The following is a 21,788-nucleotide window of genomic DNA, read 5'->3' on the forward strand; positions in this document are numbered from 1 at the left end:
TTTAATTTCTGTGCCTTGTAAACTTCGGGTTATATTTCTCCTTCCTCTTCAGCTGCCACCACTGAATCCCCCAATCCCTCAATTTTTTCATTGGATTTTGGATCATTGCATAAAATAAGCTCTGTGTCAAACACACGTTTCTGATGCGTTGCTGTTTTGTTCAGCGGGATAATCTTTGCAGATGGACATCATTTATATGAAGTTTGAAGAGTTAATGCAGCCGAGAGAAGTAAAAAGCTAACGTTATGCGCTAGCGAACTATACCGCGGTTTGTTTATAATGACGTCAAGACCGTTATGCTTCATCGATCTAATCAGCGGATTTGACAAGATAAGTAAACGTTAGCTGTTAAGTTGTTTATTATCCTAATATTTACAAGAGCACTGAAAAACATGACTAGAGGCTGTAAGGAGGATTAGGGAGAGAGTTCCTGGCGTGATGACGTGTAATGTCTGCAACAACCACTGTAGTCTCAGTTTGCTACTTGTTAGCAACCGCCGTTTAAAGTTCGCGTAAAAACTTTAAAAGTCATAAGTGGGGTCTTAGCGCACGTAGTTTATCTCGTTTAACAAAACGTCAACATCTCTTCAGCTTGTGTTAACTACAGACCTTATTTAAGGCGTCTTAACACAAACCCATTCAAAATCCCCATTGACTTTTAGAGGTTAGAACCACGGCGCTAAAATGCTAACTCACTTCCTGGCATTAGGACTCAAAACTACACCAGTCTATTTTGTCTTAGCTCATTCTCTTACACACACACACACACACACACACACACACACACACACACACATGTTCCACTCTATTTGCTGATACTTTGATTTCTGTAGTTTAGTTTATAGCAGTGATGTGTTTGATTGAGTTTCATCAAATGACTTGATTGGGCTTTGTTAAATAAATTCTCTTATAATTTAAACAGCAGTTCTTTGTAATTACTGGTGTATTTGCATTGTGATATAAGCTGGGTGCAAGGGCTTTGTGTTCAGATTTCATTAGAGATTGATTTTGTGATGTTTGGCTGTTCTCTGATATCAGAGTGGTGCCCCAACAAACATAAATGTTGCCCGCATATTAACTCTGCGAAACCCCAACAGTATATGAAACTTAATGTGATACATTTATCATTATACTTCTCTACCTCATTCATCAGACTGTATGATATTTTCTCAAATGCCGCCTCCCTGCCCAGTTCTGAGACCCGTTCCTGACATACTGGGCCCACAGCATCTTTCCACTTTCTCATTATCTGTTTGCCTATCATGATGCTTGTCTGGATCCAGTTAGCCAAGGGTTTTACCATGTGATTGATGGCTTTAGGGTTCCCCAGTATGTATAGTTCAGGACAGAGTTTGTAGTCTATCCCCGCTATCTCTGAGATATAATTATGAATCCTGGTCCAAAAATCCTGTACTTTTGGGCATGACCACAGTGCATGTACTATATCCCCTGTCACCCCGTTACATCTCCAGCAATCTGGGGTATCTTTAAGCCCTAATCTAAATAATCTGCTAGGATACCAGTAATATCGGTTGAGAATTTTGAACTGTATTAGTCTTATTCTGATATCTCTGGAAATACCAATAATTGTAACCCAATCTTGTTCTTCGATAAAAATCTCCAAATCTTTCTCCCATGTTGTTTTTAGAGCTGTGGTGTTGCAATGGCCAGAATTATTTATAAGCATAGAATAATAGTGGGAAGCCTCATGTCCTAACTCTGCAGCGCGTAATCTATCTTTTAGGAGGTCCAGGCCCTGGGGGGAAGCCTGTGGAGAGCCAAAGGTACTAGCCAGAAGGTGTCTTAATTGGAGCTATCTCCAAAATGTATTACTCAATTACGCTAAATGCGTAATAATAAAACAGCATATTAGGAAGGCCCAAACCACCTTTGTCTATTGGTTTTTGTAGTTTTCCTAGACGCATTCTTGGCTTTTTGCCATTCCAAAAAAACTTTTTGCAGAGTAAGTCAAATTGTTTGAAGTACTTGGTAGGGATATTCAAGGGAAGACACTGAAGAATATAATTTATTTTAGGAGCACAGTTCATCTTGATAATATTGACCGTGCCCCACAGAGAGAGATAGAGTGGTAACCACCTTTCCATATCTAAGCTGATTTTTTTCTAGAAGCGGATCCAAATTGCATTTTACTATATCACTAAGTTGTCTGGGAATAAGTTTTCCTAAATATGTAATTCCCTTGAGAGGCCACTGGAATGAGCCGGTTTGGAATAATGATTTGGGGCAATATGAGGTCAGGGGGAGGGCCTCCGACTTCGTCCAGTTTACCCGATAGCCCAAAAAAGTTGAGAAAGATTCTATGATTCGGAGTAAAGCGGGAACAGATTTGCCTGGGTTTGTGATGAAGAGCAGAATATCATCGGCGTAAAGCAAAAGTTTCTGTGTGGAACCTCCAATCACAACACCAGGTATGTCAGAGTCCTTGCGAATTGCCGCAGCGAGGGGTTCTATTGCTAGGCAAAATAGCAGAGGAGAGAGAGGTGAGCCTTGCTGGGTCCCACGGCCGAGCCTAAAATAGGAGGTCACCCCATTAGTTTGGACCGCTGCCTGAGGGGCATTATATAATAGCACCATTCTACACAGTCGAATGCCTGAAAGGGAAGCGGCTGCTATTGGTGTATTATCGTTCCTGACTGACCACATCACATTTATCAAACGTCAAATATTGTCAGAGGCGTATCTATTGCAAATAAATCCTACCTGGTCAGAGTTTATTAGGTTGGATATGACTCTATTAAGGCGACTTGCGAGGATTTTGGAGACTATTTTGATATCGAGTGATATCAGAGATTGGTCGATAGCTTCTACAGTCAGTAGGTTCCTTGCCTTTTTTCAGTATGAGGACTATCAGGGCCTGACATAGGGTGGGGGGTAATGTTCCCAGGCTGAAAGCTTCATTATACATTTGTAGCAGTAAAAGAGTGAAAAAATTCAGATTACATAATTTACATATTAAGCAATACTACATTTCTGTTGGGCAGTGGGCCCATCTGAGAATAAACCTTCATAGAGGCAAATAAGGTGGTGAACAAACACATCTGGAATGACCTACACAAACACAACAATGGACATCATGTTCCTCACACCTCTCACTCCTCTGGAAAACATTTGAAAAATTCAGGCGTGAGACCATCAGGTCCTGGTGCTTTGCCTACCCTCAAGGTCCTAATAACTTCAACTATTTCATTTTCTGTAATTGGGGCATTTAAACTGTCTCTCTGACCAGGATTTAGTGTAGGAAGGTCTAGCCCCTCCAAAAATTTGATAATTTCGTCTTGTGTACTGAGTGATGACGATGTGTATAGTTTCATGTAAACATTTTTAAATGTTTCATTTATATCAAACTTTGTCATGAGAGCACCTTCCTCAGACTTAACTGCAGTTATTGTGGCCATGGACTCTTGTTGCTTAATATAACGGGCTAGCAACTTCCCTGCCTTGTCCCCAGATTCAAAATACATTTGCCTAACTCTGAAGAGTCCAAATTCAACCTTCTGTGAAAGTATGTGATTGTACTCGTATTTTAGCTTTGTAAGTGTTCTTAGATTGTGTGGGGAAAAGTCCTGTTTCAATTGTTGCTCATCCTCTTCCACTTTTTTTTCTAAAGCTGCTAGTCTACTCATATTCTGTTTTTTCTTAGAAGATTACGTGCCCCCTTATGAAAGCTTTACAGGCTTCCCAGGTTGTACTTGCTGATGGGGAAGAGGGAACATTTGTTTCAGTAAAAAGATCAATTTGAGTTTTTAACATTGCTCTGAAGGCATCATCTTGCAGAAGGGAGGAATTAAATCTCCATCTAGTAGATGTTTTTACATTGTCAGCAGGAACCAAATTAAGCGTCACCATAGCATGATCTGATACTAATATGTTCCCAATAGTGTAACATGCTGTAAATGGAAGCATTTCTTTCGAGATGAAAAAAATAGTCAATTGTGAACATCGCTGATGTATAGTCTCTGCCCACAGGGTTAAGTAGGCGCAATACATCTATGAGACCCAAGACAGAGCACAATTTCTTAGCTACAGTAAGCAACTTAGGTGGTTTAGCTTTGCTGGGACTACTCCTGTCCAGGACTGCATCCATTACCATGTTCATATCCCCTGCCCATATAATTGGGTAGCTGCCCATATCAATAAGATAAATATTTTGTCTATAAAAAACATTTACCTTACCCTGCTCTACTTCGTACACCAAAATTCAACATCATAGACTTGTGGAAGGAGGCTGAATGCTTACATGATGCAGATAGGACCATTAGTTCACTGTATTTTATCAGCTTAGGCAAGAGTAATTTAGCAACTCAAATAACTTGATCAAATACAGTATATACTTGGATTAACCACAAAATAAACCTACAATCAACGTGAATTTAAACTTTTAATCAAATCTATATAAACAACAATACGAATAAACATCAATAAAGCAAATGATAGTTCCTCCTGAGCATCCAAAGTCTCTTGGTATCTGCTGTACTGGCCATCTTGAGCTGGATATTGTCTTCTGATGGCCTGCAGGACATGGATAGGAAGAACAACACAACGGTCTTTGCTCAGTCTCTCTCCCTGCAGGACTCATTTCAGAAAGTGGCTGAAGGCTATCAGGCAACTTGTCTACATAACGTTCAAATTTAAAATACTTTATTTGGCCCCGGGAAAATTCAAGGGCACACAGAGCAATAAATGAACAACAGTGCAACTATGCTAAAACATTTACCCAAGATAATAGTCAACAAAGGATAAAGTGTCAAAGAACAACAAGTGTCAAGAGTGTTAGTACAAAGTTAGAATACAAAATTACAAGTTAGATACAAGGATCGGTGTCTAGATGTTAGTACAAGTTAAAAAACCCAAGTCACAGAGTTAGATTCAGAGGACAGCGACGGAGTAAGATGTAAAAGGACATGCATGTAAACAGATGTGAACAGACATATATGATGTAAACAGACATGCAGTAGACTATTAAAACATGTACTATTTGAAACAGATGTAAACAGAACTGTAGTGCCAGAGAAGATATAAGTGGACAGTGATTGGACTAAGATGTAATCAGACATAATGCATATATGTAATGTAATTTAATGAAGTAATGAACAGAAGCAACAGAACTATAGTGCCGTATTGAGAATATAAATATAATATATAACTATAAAGCTATATGCATGTAGGCAGATACTAAATAATAAAGTGATAGTGGTATTGAAGTTGAAACATCATTTTCACTGTTTCTTCTTAAAAACTTTATTCATAGAGCCGGTTAGCATATAATAGCTTCCAACCTAGCATTATGGCTGACATTAAGTTTTGATTCTGGCAGTTCGGTCCCACCCACTGATCTGTGATTGGTCTTTAGCCTCAGTGAATGAAAACATGAGAACTAGACTAGTTCTTCACTGCCAGCCTAAAATTCTGCCTGGTCTTTCCGTGACGCAATATGACGATTTTTTCGTCACGCAAAGACTACTTTTGGGCAAAGAAAATCATATTTCTCTCGTCTCACGATTCACGACCATTACACACTACTACCATGTTTCTAATGATACAAAGCTTAATACAAATGGATGAAGTATCCCTAAAGCAGACATATTATGAAAAATTGACATTTGTTTTTGAGCACATATGAGGTAACTTAAAGGGATTCTTCACCCATTTGCATGAAGCTGTGTATCATTAGAAACATGGTAGCAGTGTTGAATGGTTGTGAGTCCAGCCCTCATTTTGCCCTGAGACGAGAAAAATGTGTTTTTCTTTGCCTGGAAGTTTTCTTCATGTGATGCAAAAAGCGTCATATTGCATCACATGAAGAAAACTTCCAGGCAAAGAAAAACATATTTTCTAATGATACACAGCTTCATGCAAATGGGTGAAGTATCCCTTTAAGTGTCCACTGGCACACAAAATGTGAAATAAACCCATCCAGTAATTTTTTTTTGGTTTGTAAAAGTCTTCCAGCACAGAGAAAATTGTTCTGTTTCAAATGTTCTCATCTGGTTACGTAAGCAGATGAAAAGTACCTTCCCTCCGCTGGTAACTCTACCCATAGACTCCACTGACTCCGCCCCCAACCTAAAGAAAACTTCTGTGAAAGACAATTGTTTTTGTCGCTTGCGAAGTGATGGCTACTGGTACTTGCTCGGTTGTAGGTTGCACAAACCAGCATGTGGTTTTGCTTCGAACTCCAGCTTCTCAAGAAGCAAGGATGGCTGGATTTCATTTTTAATGGCAATGTCCCCTCTGTAGCTGGAAAATACTTATTAAAAATGAGCCAACTAGACAAGGCAACACTTCACTGTTTCTATAGCATCATGCAGAACAGGACTGGCCACCAAACTCCACCTGAAGGAAGGCTCGTCCCAATTATCCCTACGAAATCAACAGATGGAGGAAACGTAAGTATTTAAAATACCTTTTCGTTTCTTTCGACGTGAAGGACAGTAACTGTTAGCTCTAGGACTAAATACAAACGCTTTTTTATTCAGGTGGCCAGGACTAGACTGTGACCAAAAAAAAGGCCCTGGCATTTTGATCATGGTGTCCCGCCATGATTATTTATATGATTTGCGAAGGCACACGACATACCAGAGGATACATGCGCACATTGTGTTGTTTAAAACGTTCAAATTAAGTGCAGTAGCCTACATGGAAAAGAGTAACCATGTCAAAAAAATGATATGCTCTTTCACTATACTCACAGAAACTTTCATTTTGGGAGAGATGGCCACAGTGACATAATTCCCGTCTTGAAGTTCAAGTAAATTAAAGGCAATTCTCTCTCTCTCTCTCCTCCTCTCTCTCTCCCCTCTCTCTCTCTCTCTCTCTCTCCTCTCTCTCTCTCTCTCTCTCTCTCTCTCTCTCTCTCTCTCTCTCTCTCTCTCTCTCTCTCTCTCTCTCTCTCTCTCTCTCTCTCTCTCTCTCTCTCTCCTCTCTCTCTCTCTCACTCTCTCTCTCTCTCTCTCCTCTCCTCTCTCTCTCTCTCTCTCTCTCTCTCTCTCTCTCGATTTGCTTGTTGTACTGTAACAAGATTGACAATAATTTCAACCAATCATGACTGACTTTAGATCTCAGAAAGTTGTGTGTTCTGAAGCCGACAACTCATTGATTTGTTGGAGATAACTTATAAGTTTCTTTCTCTCCATGTAGACTTGGCTTCTTTGCTACTGATGTAGGTTGCAGATAAACACTCAGATTTATGCCCAAAAGCGTAGCTGGTGGTCCCCACCGCACGGATACACACACACACACACACACAGACACAGACACACACACAAGCCCTCCGTGCTCCCTAAAGGAGACATCCCTTTTTATTCTGCTAACATTTCGACTACTTCTTACCGGGCTGACAGTAGCTACTCCTCAATCTTTGCTTGCTGCTGGCTCATGTCTCTGTCCTCTAAGTCCACCTGTGCGCTCAATGAGACTACTTCTGTTTCTGCAATTGTCGATGCGGACGGCCCCTGCACCTGCCACTACTGCAGTATAACTAAAATACAAATATATTACTGATTTTGGCACATTTTGCTGCATCCACTTGTAGGGCTTTTTAGTCTTTTTGTCTTAGCTTCCCTGTGCCCTCCTTACACTTGTTATTGGTTTTCTGTTTCAATTCACACTCACTCCCACCTACATCTCTCCAACTCCGGTCAGACAGCTTGATGCCCGAGGAGGGGAGGGCCGGGCCGGAGAGGACAGAGATTTTATTGGACTCGACCAATTTCCCTCTAGAAAAACAACCAATGGGCCGTGTATCATGGTCGATAAAAACTAATATACTGTTATAATTAAATCATGACAGCCCAAAATGTGCGTTGGCCCACAGGGCATTGCCCGGTATGCCCGATGGCCTGTCTATGCCTGCAGGTGGCCGAGTTAGCTTTGTGTTAGCACTGTAAGCTAATGTAATGCATAGAAACCTGTTCTGTTCAGGTGATCGTGTTACTCATGTTCAAAGCTTTTGTTCTGAATAAAACCAGTCACTTAGCATGGTCAATAGCATTAGCTATAATATTTTGACATGGAATACTCTTCCTCCGTCTGTACATTAGACTGATTAAGAAACCATTAAATACAAAACTACTTATTTGCCAAAAATATCGTGACAGATTTGTTTACATTTACTCCATATGATATACATTGTTTTACAATTATGAGCTCAGATTAAAAAATCCCCACTAATTGGTGTTATAGCTCTTTATATGCGTTTGTTGTGTATTTATTTCTTTCTTAAAAGCCGGCATTACATTTTAATTCTTTTGTTCTTTAGGCAAGCAAATCTCAACAAGTGACAGGTGTTCATGTGGCCTGCCAGACAGACCCACCAATGAGGTTTAACCTCACCACAAGAGCATAGGTATGTTGACAAACATTTTCAGATGGGATGCCATACATTACGTTTGTAAGTTGACATAACAAATAATGAATCATGTCTGCTTTTATTTATTAAAGGCTTGCAGAAACCTCTCGTGAAGAGGGATCTAAAGAGATGGCACTTGGAGCCTGAAGAGGAAGAAGATGACCCGATGGAAGGCAGCTCAATGGACATCAAAGTGCAGGACACCACATATGATCCTGCTGACTCTGTCACAGACTTGAGTGACTCAGCTGATGTAACATGAGTAACTTCACGGGTGTTGTCTAAAAAAAAAAAAAACTATATTAAATTTCTTTTAAGGATTGTGTTAATGTTTCATTTCATTTTTTGTCATTTTTTTATAGATTGGACTCTCCTGGTCCTGTTCACAAGACATCCCCTTATATTGTTTCTGAAAATCTCCTCCTTGAGCTCTTTGAAGTGTCCCCTGTATGTTAGCGGTTTTCTGATGGACAGAAAAGGAGGTTGGGTACCTTCATTTCCATCAGCAATGTGTTTTCTATGACTTGTGTGTGCCATCCAACAATAAAAATTCCAGATATTCCAGTCATGTACATTGATTTGTGTGATTTCAGAAACACAGACCCCAAAACGAAGCGCTCTGAAAGAGCTGCTTTATACAGGGTCTTAAATCTACCGTATTGCTAGATTTATGTTATGTTTTGACCAAACCCCAGCACAGTCAAGTTATTAAGACCACAGGGAACTGTTTTAAAAGGTTAAAAAATTTCATAATATGTCCCTTTCTTTAAAAAATGATTACCACCACCATTAATATGGTCTTTTCATTCACAAAACCTAGCAGTTGCCTATTATCCTCAACAGTATCCTCAACAAATACCTGGGCCCGTATTCAAAAAATTCTGAGAATCCTCTCTGTAGTAGAACTGTAGTGTAGCTTAAAATAACCCTGGCAAAGATTTTTGGTCATTATCAGAGCAAGGGGGTGGGATTGACCCTGTTGCTAGGTATGATGCATTTTTTCAGTGTGATTGGTTGAGCTGAAAAAAAAAAGGGGGTTTAAAAGTAGTGCTCTCTCTGTCATGAGCTGAGACGGACAGTCGCCAAATCATTGGATCTAGTGAAATGTGTAATAATTATTTTCAAGATGAACTGAACATATCTCTGTGAATTTAAAAATTCTTTCTTGTTCTTAATATTTCTTATATTTAATTCTTTATGTTTCAAAGGGTCGGATTCCTACTTTTCTGATGGAATACCCTTAAATTGTCTCCCTGGCCTGATAGTTGTGACTGTTTTGTTTCCAGAAATCTGAGCTCTGCTGGTCCTGAAAGCAGAAAAGCAATGAGAGACTGTGAGAATCTGATTGACTCCCTGGTCTACTACATCCGGGGAGCCATAGCTGACTATAAGACGGATGACAAGGTGAGATGAAATTATTAGCTTTTCAGATCAATCTGTTTTCCTCCAACTGTATCAAAACAAGCACAATGACTTCACCAATAATACAGCAGGGGCCCGTTTCAGAAACGGGCCCCTGCAAACACTGCAAACACTGATTCGGTTAATCCTGATACGAGGGAAACTCTGGGTTTTCTGTTTCAGAAAGAGAGGTCACTCAAATATGAGCAAGAGGGGTAACTCAGGCCTGTCCCAGAGAGAGGAGAGTTAGTGTGCCCTTTGTTTCAGCAGCTGAACCAATGCTGTTTGAAGAATTTAAGGATTTTAATGGTAATTTTTTTATTTTAAATGTACAAGTTTCATCTCAACATTTTTTTATCTATTTTTTCTTTGCTCTAATGCTCTGTCATAATAATAAGCCAGGGAAATGGCACGGTAGAAATTCCGATGGACTAAACGATAACAAAGGAATAAAACACAGCAGCTGCACAGAGTGGAAAGGCACAACAGTAACTGAATGGAGGTGGTGCACATTTACACTGAGCCAGTGCATACTTTAAGGGGTAAGTGTCATATATATATATATATATGTATATATATATATATATATATATACACACACACACACACACACACACACACACGTCTCCAACAAGAGGCACCCTTTTTAAAACGGTTAGTCGAAAGGCTATACATCCTCACGTGTATTTGTATTAGATGTGTGACTTTTGCGATAAAATTCAGGGTTTTTTTTAATGAATGATTGATTTTGAACAAAGCTGAGACTTGAGTTTTGTGAGCTTTTTTGTGAGCTCAGGTTTAAACTCACCTCACCTTACGGAACGGTCTTTTAGGAGTCTGTTTGTACCTGTTGGACATTCTTTGACGCATGGCTAAACTAAGGATGTGTTCAAATTGTCTTTCCTATCTCCTTTTACTCTCCTTTTAACCTTAAGGGTCACATATTCAGCCTTTTCTTTTATCGAACATTAGCGGTTATGAACATTCTTTAGGAAACTTACAAATGAGATATATGAATCCCCAAAAAGGGCATAATATGTGACCTTTAACCCTGAAAGCGTTTAAGTTGGGACCATGATTAGAGCCATTCGAATTCTCTTGAAGTTAAGGGAACATGGATCAATGCTTCTTTTATAGCCTCCTTTAGCATAGGAAAAGCTTGACTATCCTTTACCAAAGAAAATAAGAAAGTGCCGCACCACAATTACTTGCGGCCGCATCATTTAAAGCAACTCGCACATCGATTCAAGAAAAATAAAAATCAGCTAGAGAAGTGTGGAGACAATCTGCATTTGGTTTCTGTAACAATAGGAACTACTGCTCTGATGTAAGGGGCAACACGGACGTGTTAGATTGTAACACGTCTGTGTAACAAGCTACCATTGCAATAATTTGCCTTGAACAACGTTGAACGATCTAAAACCCAGAGGTAAACTGTAAAAGTGATACTGATGTTGTAAAACGATCAAAGTCAAGTAAGTAAGTGAACAACGCAATCACCTTTCCCTCATTCCTTTATGAATTCTCCCAACACCTTTCCTTAACCTCAGGATGTTTTCCACAAGGTTAATGGACAGTGACAGTACCTAACGCTAACCCTAAGTTACCATGATGGAATGAAGCTCTCACTTAAATGAGCCTGGTTTATCAAAAAGCGAGGATTCTCTTAATCCTGCTTCATGGAATAACCAACCGGTTGGGAGCAGGTTCTCTTCAACGAACCCCGAGATTCATATCTATGTGACACGCGTGTTAGGGATTCGCTGTTTGTCTAAATAAAAATCCTTGTTGTTTCAGTATTATATGTTAGTTATGCTATACTCTAGCATATACAACAAACTATGTTGACGAATATGGAATTAGATGTCGTTGAGGAGCCTCTAGAAGATGAACGGGCTGCATTACTCCTAAATATACTTGGGGAGACTTGTTGATTTAGTTAGGGCTAATTAAACTCAATGGGATAAAGGTGAGAGGACATTTAGCCTATGTGTATAACACCAGCATTATGTTGGGGATAAAGCTATAGGCCTAATGCACATTAAAATAGACAGTGAACTTTGTTTAATAATTTAAAATATGATTAAAATACCACCATGAACTGGGTTGTTTTTATATTTCATTTTGAGTTTTTTTTTAATCTATAATAAATGAATAGACTTAAATCTGTTACTGCACCAAATTAAAAAAAAAAAAATCTGTTACTGTTTGCCATATGTCAGGATAAATATAGGCTATTTTTCGAGATGCTTAAAGGACACTTTCTCTTTTTTTATCACCTGTTGCCACGGTAAATCATAGTATTGGGGCTCCATTAATGTTGGCTTTTTATCCTTATGGTGAACGCGCTTAACACTGAGAACTTACTCACAGTTGATTTAACAAACTCAAATCAGCTGTTCAGGAACCAACAACTAAGAGTTTCCAACCTGAGGGTAAAACTAACTCAGAGCTCAGGGTAAGACAGAGTTTGTTGAACCTTATTTCTGAAACGGGCCCCAGGTTATAGGCTTTTCTGCCATGTGTTGTGATGTGCCATACACTTTGAAACTGGCAAATCATTGATCTTGTTGCTTGTTATTTAAAATAAATAGTCAAAATCATTATATCACAACAAATGATTGATTATCTTTTAAACTCTTAACCTGTTTGACTCACATTCAGACTCCAGTATGTCTTATTTATCTATCCATCCATCCATCCATCCATTTGCTATCGCTTGTTGGGGGCCGGGTTGCTGGAGCAGCAGTCTAAGCAGAGACGCCCAGACTGCCCTTGCCCCAGACACTCCCTCTAACTCTTCTAATGGGACCCTGAGGCATTCCCGGGCCAGCCGAGAAACACAGTCTCTCCAACATGTCCTAGGTCTACCTCGAGGCCTCCTCCCAGAGGGACATGCCCGAGCCACCTCAGCTGACTCCTCTCGTGGAGTAGAGGAGTAACGGCTCAATTCCGAGCTCCTCCCTGGTGACTGAGCTCCTCACCCTATCTTTAAGGGTGCGCCCAGCCCCACTGCGGAGGAGGTCCATCTTAGCTGCTTGTGTCTGGGATATTGTTCTTTCGGGCATGACCCAAAGCTCATAACCTAACATAGGTGAGGGCAGTAACAAAGATTGACCAGTAACAAGCCATGGGTAACGCAGGAAGTTAAGGCTGTCCTTAACAAGAAGAAGGCTGCCTTCAGGAGCAGAGAAAGGGAGGCCATGAAGGCAGCACAGCAGGAGTTCAAGTGCTGTGTGAGCCAAGCAAAGGACACCTACAGGAGAAAGGTGGAACAACAGCTGAGGGAAAACAACATGAGAGAGGTCTGGGAAGGTGTGAGGACCATCACAGGTCACAACACAAAGACCAGGGCCGCAGGGGGAACAATGGAGAGGGCAAACGAACTGAACAACTTCTTTAACCGGTTCGACCAGTCCCTGCCCCCCCCCCACACCCTCACCACAGCCATCTCTCCTCCTTCCCTCTGCACACCTCCCCCGGAAACCAAAACACCCCCCTCCTCAACACAATCTCCGCTTCATCTCACCACAGACCAGGTCAAAGGACAGCTGAGGAAGCTCCAACCCAGGAAAGCGGCAGGCCCGGACAAAGTGTGTCCAAGGCTACTGAAGACCTGCGCTGCTGAACTAGGGGAACCACTACAACGGCTCTTCAACCTTAGCCTGCAGCTAGGGAGAGCGCCCACCCTATGGAAGACATCCTGCATTGTTCCGGTTCCAAAGAAGAACCGGCCCAGCGAGTTGAATGACTTCTGACCGGTGGCACTTACTTCACACCTAATGAAGGAGCGACTGAGGAAGAGCGACTCTGTTCTCCTCACCCTGTACACCTCGGACTTCTGCTTCAACTCTGAGCTGTGTCACATACAGAAGTACGCCGACAACACAGCCATCGTCGTGTGTATCAGGGATGGCAGGGAGGAGGAGTATCGGACACTGGTGGGGGACTTTGCTGCATGGTGCCACACGAACCAACTGCAGCTCAACACCTCTAAGACCAAGGAGCTGGTCATTGACTTTGGAAGGTCCAGACAGATGATGCAACCTGTTCTGTTAGAGGTAGCTGAAATGGAGGCTGTGGACTCCTACAAATACCTCGGGCTGTGGCTAGACAATAAACTGGACTGGACAACACACACCAACCACCTGTACGGGAAGACACAAAGAGGCTGAGAAGTGTGATTCCTAGTTGGAACACAATCTCCAATCCAACCTTCTTGAAAAGAGGAATTGCCACCCTGGTCTGCAAAGTCCAGAGGCACTGTCCCTGACTGCCATGCAATGTTACAGAGACGTGTCAGCTATGACCTCCCTGAACTCCTCCCAGGCCCGAGTTTGTGCCTCCACAACAGCCCGGGCTGTGGCATGCCTTGCCTGCTGGTTCCTGTCAGCTGTCTGTCCCCAGAGACCCTGCAACCACAGCTCAGAGCAGCAGCTTTGACAATGGAGGCGGAGAACATGGTCCACTCGGACTCAATGTCTCCAGCCTCTCCGGGTGCCATTTGCACTTATAAACAACCTGTGCTCGAACATGGTGTTCGTTATGGACAAACTGTGACGAGCACAGAAGTCCAATAACAGAACACCGCTCTGGTTCAGATCGGGGAAGCCGTTTATCCCAATCACCCCCTTCTAAATCTCAGCCGCTGCCCACATTGAATTCCCCGTGTAGCACAATGGATTCCCCAGTCGGAGCACCATCTAGCACCCCTCCCAGGGACTCCAAGAAGGCCAGGTACTTCAAACTACTGTTCGGTCTGTAGGCCGACACAACAGTCAAAGACCTGTCATGAACCCGAAGGCATTGCGACCCGACCTTCTTGGTCACTGGGGTGAACTCCAACACATGGCGGCTGAGCTTTGGGCCTATAAGCAAGCCCACACCAGCCTCTCACCACGGGCAACTCCAGAGAAGAACTCCAGCCCCTCTCGAGGAGCAAGGTTCCAGAGCCCAAGCCGTGCGTGGAGGTGAGCCCAACTATATCTAGCCGGTACCTCTCGACCTCCCGCACAAGCACGGGCTCCTTCCCCTCAGTGAGGTCACATTCCATGTCCCAACAGCCAGAAGCTGTGTCCAGGGTTTGGGTCGCTGAGGCCCTGCCGTCGACTGCCGCCCAATCCACATTGCACCCGACCCCTAAGGTATTCTCTGTGGGTGGTGGGTCCACAGGAGTACAGGCCTGTGCCTCCATTTGGGCTGAGCCCAACAGATGCTCTCTTGCGAGCCCCGACCCCAGGCCTGGCTCCAGGATGGGACCTGGCTGCGCCATACCGACATCTCAGTCTTTGTTGGTATGTTCTTCATCGGGTATTTTGAACTGACCCGTCATCTAGGACCTGTTGGTCTTGGCAGACCCTTCTGGGGGCATAAAGCCCCCAACAACATAGCTCCTAGAATCATTCGGGTACCCAAACTCAACCACCACAATAAGGTAGCAGTTCAAGGGAGAGCTGTCTTATTTCTGTATGTGATTAATAAACTTGCTGGTTTGTGTCTTATTTTGCATGTACTTGCTCTGAAGTCCACAGAGAACTGCGTCTGCATTTTGCACAACTTGTCCTATCAGATGGAAGCAGAGCTTCCTAAGAAGTACACCAGAGAACCTGGGGAATCTCGACAAAACTTGGCTCCGAACCCTAAGCCAGTCGGCTGCTTTGCTTATCGCAGTACCAGGATCACAGAGGTAATCCCTCTAGTCAAATATCCAAACTGTCAATACAAAACATGTTTCTCATTAAAGCTTTACTCTGTGAAAACTGCAGGAGTACTGCTGTTTTATTCACCCATTTAATCTTTTAGCTATTAAACTTTTCATTGAATTAATTTATGTTCACCTAAAATAATGCTGAAGTATTTGATACTGTGGACTCTTTTTAATAATGTTAATTTTTTAGCATGATGGTACGCATAAGCCTCCTGTTAGTTTTAATGCACTCTTGGTAGACAAATCCCTTTAAATTAATTCTTAGTTTACCTCCCAGCATCTGGAGCAACAGAACCCCCTGCTGGAGGAGAAGGCAAACCCCAATGGCATAGAGTGGCTGTGGAGCACCATTACTATCAGGATGTATCTATCACTCATCGCCTGCAGTGTGCGTCACCAAACACAGGAGGCAGCCATTGGAGCACTGCAGAACATCACAGCGGGGAATGGCGCGGTAAGAATGTGTTCTGCAAAGGGGAGAGGAACATTATAGAACTTTCAAAACCACACAGTGTTCAATAGAATTCAATTTATTCATTTTTATCAATTTTTTTAAGGTCAAGAAATTTGCCTAAATGTGTTTCCAGTGCTAATAGAAATCAGAAACAATTTTGTTCCTTACAGGTGGCTGAAGCCATCACTTTTACTGTTGTTCAGCGGGAAAATGGCCTTCAACACATCAAGAAGATTTTAGAGGAAGGCGAAAGAGATGTGAAAAGGACAGCCATTTCTTTAATAAAAAACCTCTCACGCTACCAGCAGTTGTATCCTGACATCGGTAACTGATCCTTTGAGCTTTAGAAAAAATAATCTGTAACCATTGCCTGATAGACCAATAATGGTTCCTTTAATTATTATTATTTTTTGTCAATCTTTGTTTTGTATTTTTGGTCCTGAAGTGAATCAAGTTTTGCCAGAGGTGGTGCGCATGCTGCCCCATGATGACACAGGCACCGACCAGCCCACAGAGCTAACAGTCTCTTTGTTGCACATTCTGATTAACCTGAGTCAGAGCGACACACAGCATGTCAGAGCCATCGTCAATCATGGAGCCCTTCCAAGGATTATTAACATCAGCAGCAAGAACAACGGGTTAGTGTTTACAGTGATCAGGTTGCAGAAAATCAAAACAACTGAGCACTTTATGTTTAAGGAAGGATAAATCAAAAGCGTAGCTTCAGGTGGACATGATAGAGTAATTTTCTGACAAATATACTGTAATCATTTTGATCATCATGTCCAAAAGTTCAATCTAAGACACAGATCTCCAAATGCAATGATAAAGCTGCTGTCTCTGTTTGGATTTCATACACGTCATTTATAGACCCAACAGTTATAAAGCAACATGAGGCTACATGATCACACATGTTGTTCGATTTATGCATGAATTTCAGTCCATATGCAAATACCCTTTCTCTCTTTCTGAGGCACCATCGGAGGATAATGTTTAAATATTATTAATTTAATTTTCAAAGCCCTTACATCTTACCAGCGAGTTAGCGTGTGATACAAAAAGCTTTGACGTGCGGAAGTTTTACTAAATTATTTTGGAAGAATACAAATTGTTAATGACCAGATAATAAAAGCAGTAAATGTTTTTGTGCACACATAAAACTCCATCGAATCCCTGACTTACTGAGAGCAAAAAAAAACCATTAAAGGGATACTTCACCCATTGAAACATGAATCTGATTGGGTCATATATTTCATAGAAAAGTAAATTATTTAAGTTGGTGCCCTCTTGACCGAGAAGATAGATAGATAGATAGATAGATAGATAGATAGATAGATAGATAGATAGATAGATACTTTATTGATCCCGAGGGAAATTCAAGGCATCCAGTAGCAGTATACAGACAGGCAGGACACAAGACATTAGTTACAATACACACCCGCTGTCCCCCCTCCCCTCTGTATACAAAATCCCCCAAACAAGATATAGCAGCCCCTATGTGACTAAGAATAAACATAATTATATGTTAAACCTGTGCAGTTAGCATTAGCAGTTAGACTTAAAACTAATATAGCATAATGTACATAACCTGTGGAGAGAAAAACATGTGTTGGTTAAAAGAGACCTGTAAACAGTTAAAGAGCCTTAGAAACAAAGTGCTGACCTTCTAGAAACTAGTTACATGTGCATGTGCATGTACAGAGGTCAAAAAGGCAGAAAGTGTCTTTTTGCCTTAGGCAGATGAAAGACATCAACTCCCAGAATGAACAGTACAGCAAGCCACTCCCACTGAAGTAGAGGATTTATGGTGTATTCATGTGGTGTTGGACACATCGGTAAAACAACTTTATGAGTTATAAAAATGCACATAATACAACTGCTCAAGTCTGAACATCTTGCAAAACTTGGAAAAGAATAACTGTTGGTGTCTGACTTACTGACATAACGTCATAACTGTATCATATCGGGGGGGAAATATGTTTTGCTAATGTTATTATACTTTTTATTGATAGTAGAAGCATTGCACATCAAATATTTTTTCAAATATAACTTTTGACAGTAACAAATTTTTTTGTGCTACAACACTGAAGTCTAAACACGTGAACACTGAAGTCGGAGGAACTACTTCCCAACTCGGAGACTACCTGCGCAGCAACTGAATGCAGCATTACTTACATTTACTTCAACACATATGGACATTTCCTCAACTGATTCAGAGATTTCTTCCAGAGGGAACTGGCATTTTGGAAATTCCTTGCAGAAAACAGACTCTACAGTATGTCTGTGTCTATCGGCAAACAGTGAGAGCACCAACCTGGACCTGCCTGTCGGCAGCAACCAGCTTGCCGAACTGCCTGTCGACAGCAGCCAGACTGCTGCTATATTGCGGCTAGTAGAAAGACCCACGAACATCCAATTCAAGCACAATAACTTAAAAATCCCCTTCATCAATATCAGTTTTAAGTTTTAACATACGTGTTTTGCCTTTATCGGTAGCTTCCAAGCAAGATGGTGGACGTTGAGTTTTGGTTCTGGGAATGAGGTCCCGCCCATTGATCTGTTATAGGTCTGTAGTTCAGTGATCAAAAATATTAAGACCTAGGATGTAGTTTCACCCCTACTAACCAAAACAGCCTCCGATGTCACAAAATGACAATTTTTGTGTTATTGGAGGCTATTTTTCACAAGAGAAATAAGGAGCTCTCAGAGGAAAATGAGGGCGGGATGCAGACCATCCAAAAATACTCCCAGTTTACTGCAAATGGGTGAAGTATCCCACATTTTCATACTCAAGATGAGCACAGTATAATTTTAGGGGCCCCATAGACTACCATGTGGATGTTGGCATTTCAAAACCTTCTAAAATGAAAAACATTAATTAATTTTGCAAATTACTTAATTTTGGGCAAATTGATTGTGTGCTTCCCTTCTCAAAAATGATTTAATGAAAAATAGGTTTATAAAAATCCACCAGAATATTGACAAAAAACATTTATACCAATACTGAATCGAACCTTCACCCTTGGTATTAACACAGTATAGAAGCTCTAACCTATGGTGTGTTATTTAAAGGGATACTTCACCCATTTACATGAAGCTGTGTGACCATTCAACACTACTACCATGTTTCTAAATGATACACAGCTTCATGTAAATGGGTGAAGTATCCCTTTAATTTAAAGCATTACTTCTTTTTAAAAAGGATGTATGATTAAAAAAATAATTTTGACTTTTAATTCTTAAGTTTTGGACCAACCAGAGCGGGGCAGACAGCATGTGTCCTGCTGCACACCATGTGGAAGCACAGTGACCTCCATGCGGCCTACAAGAAGGTGAGCTCCTCTACGTGTAACACACAACTCAAACTCTTAGCGCATAATTTTGAAAAGTGAAACTGCATATTTTGATGTTGTTGTTTGTAGCAGTAAGCACAGCTGGAGAAATCTTTCAGAGGGCGGTAACACTGGCCACCCCTACTGCGCTGTACTAAAGCACAATTGCCCCCCCCCCCCCGCTGGCTTTAACAAGAGTCAGTAACCAACATATCTTTCCTTAACAGTGCGGGTACAGGAAAACCGACTTCATCAATCAAAGGAAAACTAAGGCTGTGAACTCCGGACATGACTGAGAATCAGATTAATAAATACAAACTCAATATTATCTTGTGGACACCATCATCCCTTGCAGGACTGAATGCAATGCGACTCTTGTAATGGACTGTGCATGTATCGATTTGTTAGTGTTGATTTCTACAGAAGCTTTAAGAGGACATGCACCTATATATTTCACTTGTTACCTCTGTTTTCACTATCCCCACACTGTGAGGGTGATGTCAGCAACATCACTTGAGATAAATTAATCCAATTTAATGGGAAAAACAAGTTCTTTTATCCTAAGAAATTGTTAAAAAAAAAAAACATAGGTAAAGATTTAGAGGAAACAACAGAAGCATACTCATTATCAGAGGAAAATAATAAATCAAATGTATAATACCATGTCTGCTTTGGGTTTCCATAGATTTTCTGAGGAGTAATTTATATTTTCTAAATGCTGCATTACAAAACATTGTGACCACTGCTTACATGACACATAAAGGTCCCATAAGCTATAATTTAAATTGTATTATGTAGATGTTAGTCAAAGGACAAATAAGTCAGATTTTGATTAGTTGACACAATCAAATGGTAATGACATAACAAAAAAAGAAAAATTTTTCAAAACATGGGACCTTTAAAGCACATTTTTTGTTTTGTTTACTTAAAAAATATAGTCACAGTGAGGAAATATTTAAGTGTTGAGGCAGATTAACAGTTTAAAGTACTTTCGCGTTTTTTGTTGTTGTGCACCAGTAGTTGGAACCACAATGAAAATGTTCATATATTAATCAGTTAATGTTTCATAATTATTTATAGAAAGTGCTTGAAATAGAATAATTTATTGTTGTGACTCCCTAACAAAAACAAGCTGATTTCCTGTTCTCTGCCTAAATGTTTTTTAATCATCACATTCATTGTTTGGAATTAAATGTATTGTAATGATGTTTTTGGAAGCTTGATTTTTTTCACTCAGAATGCAGGACAATTTTGCAAATGTATGCATTCTGATATTACACAATTTCTGATATTGAATGCTAGAATAAAGTATGAGGTTTGATCTTATTTTCTGGTCCTGTATCAATCATAATTACCTCAGGGAATTGTGATTGATACAGGACCTCAAAGATTAAGCTCAAAATGCCTGACTAACATAACTAAGTTTAACATTTTTTAAATTCTTGTGTGGAGTATGGAATCTATGCAGTCAGATGTTGCTTGTGAACTTGGTATGTCTCAAAGCATGGCCAAGGGAAATGGGGGTGCAGGTGAGATTTTTAAAAATGTATTACAAATATGTTTGCGCTGTTTATAAATTCCTTATTAATATTTTGGGAAATCATTTTGACACACATAGGCTATTATGTGTATTTTGGATTTTGATTTAATTATTTTAGGTATAATTAACACAGGTTCATGGAAGTTACATTGTCAACATCAGGCAGGCTAGTGGTTGCAGACGCCCAGTGAAGTAAAAAGGTTCCCCGCTCGCTCCGTGCTTGGTCTATGCGTGTCACAGTCCATGATGTAGCATCATGTTTGACAAAGCTCCAGGAACAAACAAGAGCCATGTTTTCAGAAAAACTGATTATGTCTGTCTCATATCTGTGGCCTCATACAAGCGCACTTTCTCAGCCTTGGATCTTTTGAAGACATGGGTACGCAGAATCATGATCCAGAAAAGATTCACAAACCTTTCACTGATGCATGCCCACACAGACATTATGAACTCCCTGGACATTCGTACCCTCATCAGAGACTTTATTTCCACGACCCCGAGTGCACCTCGACATTTGGACACCTGTAACCAGGGCACCCTGTCTGAAAGTTTGTAAAAGGATTTTTGAGCTAATAGAGTCGCGTGTGACATAAATGTAGGTGCAGTGTCTCAGGTTCTGAAGTGTATAATGACATGGTGAATCTTAGTCTATTTATTTATTTTTAAATATGTATATCTTATAAATGTATTCTGAATAGGATAGGCTTATAGGTTTTTTGTCAAAAAAACCCCAAACATTTTCACAACACCCCCTGTTCAAAATAACTTTCAGGGGCCCTGTCTCAAAGTGTCTTCAGCAGCCTTGCAGCAAGAAACAACTACTGGCAGTAATTGTGACAGACCTAGGTGTGGAACCCCAAGAGTGATGCACCGCAATGATGACTAGTACCTAAGTGCCTATACACTCAGACACCGTTATGCTACTGCTACACAGCTGCAGGCCTGTTTACGAGAAGTGAGGAGTACTAGGGTTTCCAGACAAAACT

General features: G+C 40.8%; 1 protein-coding gene across 1 annotated transcript in view; it reads left to right on the forward strand.

The window, feature by feature from the left end:
- The window catches only part of pkp2 (plakophilin 2), a 29,780-nt gene extending 9,287 nt beyond the window's left edge, over nucleotides 1-20,493 (forward strand). Inside the window, exons 7-13 of the mRNA XM_079334831.1 lie at nucleotides 9,655-9,772; nucleotides 15,294-15,455; nucleotides 15,754-15,930; nucleotides 16,101-16,254; nucleotides 16,376-16,568; nucleotides 19,175-19,262; nucleotides 19,490-20,493. Coding sequence (XP_079190957.1) covers nucleotides 9,655-9,772; nucleotides 15,294-15,455; nucleotides 15,754-15,930; nucleotides 16,101-16,254; nucleotides 16,376-16,568; nucleotides 19,175-19,262; nucleotides 19,490-19,558 — 961 coding nt within the window. The 3' untranslated portion in view covers nucleotides 19,559-20,493. The remainder of the gene's footprint in view (nucleotides 1-9,654; nucleotides 9,773-15,293; nucleotides 15,456-15,753; nucleotides 15,931-16,100; nucleotides 16,255-16,375; nucleotides 16,569-19,174; nucleotides 19,263-19,489) is intronic.
- Nucleotides 20,494-21,788: the final 1,295 nt, after the last annotated feature.

Source organism: Symphodus melops (genome assembly GCF_947650265.1).
Source record: "Symphodus melops genome assembly, chromosome: 22".
Taxonomy (NCBI): Eukaryota; Metazoa; Chordata; class Actinopteri; order Labriformes; family Labridae; genus Symphodus; species Symphodus melops.